Here is a 5,745-nt window from a genome sequence, read left to right as displayed (position 1 = left end):
CCAGGAGAGGCCACACAGTGAACACACCATCCTGTTCCACCAGGCCTGCGGCCACCAGCCAGACGCTCAGGCTGTAGCTTCCCCTGCTGGGGGCTCCCTGACCTGCCCTCCAGGCCCAGGCACCTCCTACAGCCCAGATACGACATCTGTCCACCTGGTGGCCACACAATGGGGCCATGGGCATCGGTCAGTGCTGGGGCTGCCCTGCAGGAGGCCAGGGCTGGGCGACACTCACCCCAAATCCAGGCCCAGGGGCAGGCAGAGGTTGAAAGTGCAGACGGAGTAGGGTCAGTTGTGGGGAGGACAGCAGGGTGGCCCCGGGACCACAGGAGAGGGGGCTAAGGGAGGAGGGGCAGGGTCTGGAGGGGTGGCCCTGGAGCCCCTTGCCTGTGGCACTGGGTCACTGGGTCTGGTGTTGCCCCCAGCAGCTCTGGGGTCTGGGAGGGCCAGCGAGAAGCAGGAACCAGCCTGGGAGGGGGCAGGAGGCCAGAGAGAAAGGCGGGTAAGGGAGGCTGGCGTGTGAGGGGAGAATCTGGAGGCCTAATAGGCCTGCTGGGGGGTTGTCGAGAACACTTGGGGGATGAGAGAAGGAGGGGCACTTGCTGGGATGGATGGTGGCCGGACTGCTGGGACCCCAGCTGCCCATGGGTCTTGGGGTGAAGGCAGGGCCGGGGTGGGCAGTGGCTCTCACGGCAGGCCTGAGGTCCTCATCTGCAGGGCCCCTCCAGGCCCAGGGTCTCCTGGTCTGCACCATCTGCCCAAGCGGCGGGTGCCCAGGGGCTGGGCCTGACCTTCAGGGGGAGCCGCAGGAGGGACTGGGCCAGGCCCCCGGCCCCTCGGTCTTGCCCCTGACGCCAGGGGCCCGGAAGGCCCGCTCTGCGCCCAGCAGTGGGATGCCGTGTGGGCCGCACGGGCCGGTGCAGGCAGCCCTCTCAGCCTCCCGACGGCTCCGACGGGTAATGGAGGCTTGCCAGGCTGGGCACTGCTGCCCCAAAGGCAAATGCCGTCTCCCTTATTGAAATCTTTCCCTGACGCAACCCGAAGCCACCGTTTTTAGTCCTTTGATCTGACAGGGATTAGTGGGGCCAAGCCTCAGGGGGTGAAGGCCTACTGGCCCTTCCCCAAGGAGGTCACGCCTGACAGGCGGGGCCCAGAGGGGTGGGCCGACCCGTGTGCACTCTGGTGCCTCTGTACACCGGAGTCCAGCAAACCCAGTGTCTTGGGGGCTTCCGGCCTGGGACGAGCCCGGTCAGGAACTTTCTGGAAGCACCTGCCAGCAGCAAAGGCCAACGTCCTCATGCAGGCTCTCGGTCCATGGGAAGGTCAGGTCAAGACTGCCTAGGGGCCAGCACCCACCCTCCCAGCTGAGCCCTGAAGCTGGAGCGGTGGGCCGCCCCGTTGCCTACACACTGCGGCGGGGGCGGGGGCGGGGCCCTCCTGAGCTCCCTGCATCATGGGGGTCTGAGCCGGGCTTGAGGCCGGACAATCACCCATTTGTCCGGCCCGCGGTTCTGCCTCCCAGGGCTAGCCAGCAGGAGGGGCCTTTATTGCCCACACGGCCGGGAACAACGGCGACACACACAGTCTTATCTCCCGCTGTTTGCTCAGCACACGCGAGGCTCCCGGGTCAGCGAAGAGAAACGCATTCTCCCTGGTTTGCCGCCAAACCTGCGTATAGAAAGGGACACGGGGCCCACCGCCCAGGAGCCCCCGCCGCACCAGGAAGGAGCCGGGCCCGGGCGCAGGCAACACTGCGAGGCCGAGGGCCGTTGGCTAAGTGCACACGCGGCGTGAACAGCCCGGAGGTGACAGGCGCTGAAATGCTCAGCAACATTTTCCGGGAAACTCAGAGTCGCACACGTACACACGTGCTCAGGCTTCTCTACTCCAGGCTGCAGGGCAACCCTGTTCCAGTCCCCGTGACCCAACCCCTGCTGGGGCCACGCCGGAGTGCCTCAAGCTGCTGGGGGTGACACTGAGAACCCCAACATGGGGACCCCTTGTCTGCCACGAGCCCTGGCCCCTTCCCCAGGAGTGCGCACACGACCACAGTTTGGCTCCATCCGTCCCTGTCCCCTGGTCTGTCCTGAGGCACTGGCACCCTCCAGGCCCCAGGACACATGGACACGTGGAGGACAGGAGGGGTCGAGGCACTGTTGGGAGACAGGACAGCACCCGATGTGCAGGGTGCTGAGTGGAGAGGTGGAAAGAGGGGTGGTCTGCAGGGAGTCGAGGAGGAGGCCGTGCCAAGGCCCTGTGGTCAGGTGCCTGCTGGGAGGGCAGCAGGCAGCCTTGTGGCTGGGTGGGACACCACTGGCCGGCAAAACAGTTGGGGGCCCAGCAAGGGTATGGGCAGAGAACAAGGCCTGGGGCTCCCCCAGCCCTGGCCGCAGGGGACACCAGGGGCACAGCCTCACCCGCCCACCTCAGGAGGTGGCTTTAGTCGATGGGAGAGGACCCCAGGCAGCCCAAGGACATTTTTCCAGCAGGGTCCTGGGCCTCTCTCCTCACCCTGCTTGTTCCAAGGCCTGACGCGTCACCTCCCAACTGCCCCCTGCCTGGGCGCCCTCACCCACCCAGCACCCTGGCCAGGACTGAGGTTCAAGGAGGGCCTACCTCTGGCCCCTGTGGGACCCCGGCCCCCACCCATTATTCAGAGCTTCACAAGCCCCCCAGTGAGAGCGTGAGCTCTCCAAGGTCAGGAGAACCCTGCAGCGGCCCCATGGCGGAGCCTGGACAGAGACCCCCAAGCTGGGTGCACAGACCCCTCGCTGCAGTGACCCCAGCTGGGGAGGTTCCAGCGCAGGGCACGCAGGAGAGTGTCTGGGAACCACCCCCTCCCCATCCACCTCTGCTTCTGAGTGAAGGAGGGAACAGGAGTGCCTATCACGCCCGGGGACGTCCCCTCCACATGGCGAGGGCCAGCTGCCCGCTGCGTGCAGTTCTCCGTTAAAACAATGTGGTATTAAAACTGAAGTTTATTCAAGGAAAACACAGGGCATCTACTGGTTTCTGCAGCTGGGGGTCTAGGGCGGGAGGGGGTCTGTGAGGCAGGTGCAGCCCCCCAGCCCCGGGGGGTCCTCAGGGGCAGGCGGGGTTCCTGCATCCCAAGTCTCTGTGGAGCCAGAACCTCAGGAAAGGGGGAGCCCCCGGACCAGGGCCCCAGGCTCCCGCACAGGCTCCCACTTAGGACCAGCCTGCCCTGGAGAGTCACCAGACCCACACCTGTTCCCCAAATGCTAGAGGATCCCACAGGATCCAAAACACTCACACCTGCTGACCCTACCTCCCTGACCCTGACCCTCCCCGATCGTGACCCTCCTCCTGACCTTACCTTGACCATGACCTCAAGCTTTGCTCTCATCCCGGGCCTCACCCTCATGACACTGGCATGTGTCCCGCCCCACTCCCTGCTTCCTGAGATGCTGCCCCCCAGGAGCCACGTCCTTCTCCCAGGGCTGGTGCGCGTGGCTCCGCTTCTCCACCTGGGAGGTCGGCACCCTGAGGCTGGCACACAGCCCCCACAGAGACGCCCTCCCAGACGGGACCCCCCGTGGCCACTCCACCTCTGCTCCTGCACCTGCAAGCAGTTCGGAGCCCTGGGCGTCAGAAAACAGTCCTGGGGGCCTTTCTGGGTACAGCATGACCACTCTGGGCTGCCCCTTCCCCCCTAGCACTTTGGGCTCCCCCCACAGGGGCGGAGGGGGTGCCCGGGGTCTCCCCCACATGCCCAGGACAAACGCCTCTCGGCCCCAAGCTGTGGCTGATGGTGCCCATGCAGATCCTCCAGAACCGCCCCCAGGACGGCCCCAGCCATCTCAGCCCGGAGCACACGCAGGTCATGTCTGCAGAGGGTCTGTGCCGGTCCCTGCCCGGAGGCCAGTGATAATGAGGCTGCTGTCCACCAAGGAGCTTTCCAAAGGCCAAGTCCTGATAAAACAGCGCCCAAGATCCTGTTTGGCCACCACTGCGCCCAGTGGGTGTGGCCAGGGCAGGACCTGCAGCCCCTACATAAGGCATCCAGGGCTGGCCACTCTGGGGGTGGAGCTGACACGGTCCCGAGGCGCGAGGGGCTGGGTCCAGCGGCGACCTCTCTTCTCCACCGTCATGCTCGGGCCTCAGCTGCTGCTGCTTCTATCCTGTGGGGGGGCCCTGCTCGGCGCTGGTGAGTGGGGGCCCACTGGCCACACCGTAGGGGCAGACAGAAGCCCTCCGAGGGTCCCTTTTTGCCTCATCAACTGGCCACCAGGACACCGATGGATGAGAGGCCCCTCCCCGCCCTGTAGCCGTCCCACACTGGCCAAGGCCAGGGTCTCTGTCAGGGAGCCGGCTCGGAGCCCAGCTCAGCCCGTGCACAGGCCACCACTCACCCCTGCCCCGGGCACAGTGGCCAGGGAAGAAGGATGCCGGGCTGCGTGGGACAGGGGGTCCTCAGGGACATAGGGTCTCCTCAACAATAGTGGGTACAGTGGGACACGGGCACGCTGGGCAGGACACTGCTGGGGGCTCTCCCCACTGGGCCCTGGGTCCTGGGAGGGCTGTAGGGTGTAGGGAGCAGGGCAGGGGCCTCGTGGGCTCCGGGCCTCAATTTCCCCATCTATGACAGTGGAGAAAACATCTCCCACTCATGTGGCTACCATACGGATTAAACAAAGGGGGCCAAAGGGAACACACGCTAGGGCCCAGGACCACCACCATTTTGCAGAGACTCGGAAGGGACCACCCCACCCTAGAGCCCACCCAGTCTTGCCCACCAAGCCCATGGAGCAGGGGTCCCCTCTGTCCTCCCCTTACCCCCAACCCCCGGTCCCTTCTGCTAACCACCCCAGGCACCATGATGCCACAGGCTGAGGGCAGCCCCTGCACCCAAGCCTGGGAAGGGGCCAGCCCCAAGGGGTCCCACGGTGGCCCAGAGAGAAGCCCCTTCTCGCTGACGGCAGGCATCAAGCCCTCTGCATCTCCTCTATCTGCCGGAGAGCCCAGCAGGACGTGTCTCTTCTCTCTCCGTAATGCTTGGCCCACTGCCCGCTCCTTGGTGGCCCCAGAGCACCCCCAGCCTTGACTCCCAAACCTGCTCCACAGCCTGGACCCAAGCACTAGGGGTGGGCTATGAACTCCTGAGCCTAGCGGGTCTCCCCTGGGCCCTCCCCACCCCTTCCCTCCCATGAAGCCTGTGGCTCTGAGCGCTCAGGACTTCTGCCCTGCTTGGGCCCGTCCCCTCTGAGACCTGGACCCAGAACCAGGACAAGAAGGGAGGCACCTAGAAGCCAGCCGGGGTGGGATACGGGTATGGCGAGGGGCTGCAGCTTTGCTGAGCCGTGGGAGTGCTGCAGAGGGGGAGGGACAGGGCCTGGCCACATTTCTGCCAGCGCCCTTTGAGCACCGATTTGGTAATGGTGCAGGAGGAAGAGGCGGGCTCTGGCCTCCTGAACCAGAGGCTCAAAAAGCACAAGGTCAGACGCAGGAGCCTTGGGGTGCCTGGAACTTGAGGCAGGTGAGGGGCAGAGGCCCCTGAGCCAGGCTGGGGTGGAACCAGACGGGAAGGGGCAGGCAGTGTGGTCAAGTGTGCGGAAGGAAGAGCGTGTGCTCCGGAGGATCTCTGTCCAGTCCAGGGGCTGAGAAAGGCTGGACCCGGGGGGAACCAAGGCAAGCATCATTGCTTGTTCTGAGATTCCCAGTGGGAAGTACACACCGTCCCTTGGCTGGCCCCTGAGCGCTGCCTGGGGGGGGGGGGGGGGGGGGGGG

General features: G+C 65.6%; 1 protein-coding gene across 1 annotated transcript in view; it reads left to right on the top strand.

The window, feature by feature from the left end:
• The first annotated feature begins 4,107 nt into the window (after positions 1-4,107).
• Positions 4,108-5,745, top strand: part of MUC6 (mucin 6, oligomeric mucus/gel-forming) — a 10,711-nt gene continuing 9,073 nt past the window's right edge. The window contains exon 1 of the mRNA XM_081798442.1: positions 4,108-4,165. Coding sequence (XP_081654568.1) covers positions 4,108-4,165 — 58 coding nt within the window. The remainder of the gene's footprint in view (positions 4,166-5,745) is intronic.

Source organism: Leptonychotes weddellii, chromosome 11, assembly GCF_054177405.1.
Source record: "Leptonychotes weddellii isolate Sample4059 chromosome 11, ASM5417740v2, whole genome shotgun sequence".
Taxonomy (NCBI): domain Eukaryota; kingdom Metazoa; phylum Chordata; class Mammalia; order Carnivora; family Phocidae; genus Leptonychotes; species Leptonychotes weddellii.
The sequence above is the reverse complement of the archived record's forward strand: the minus strand, read 5'-3'. Positions and strand labels throughout refer to the sequence as shown.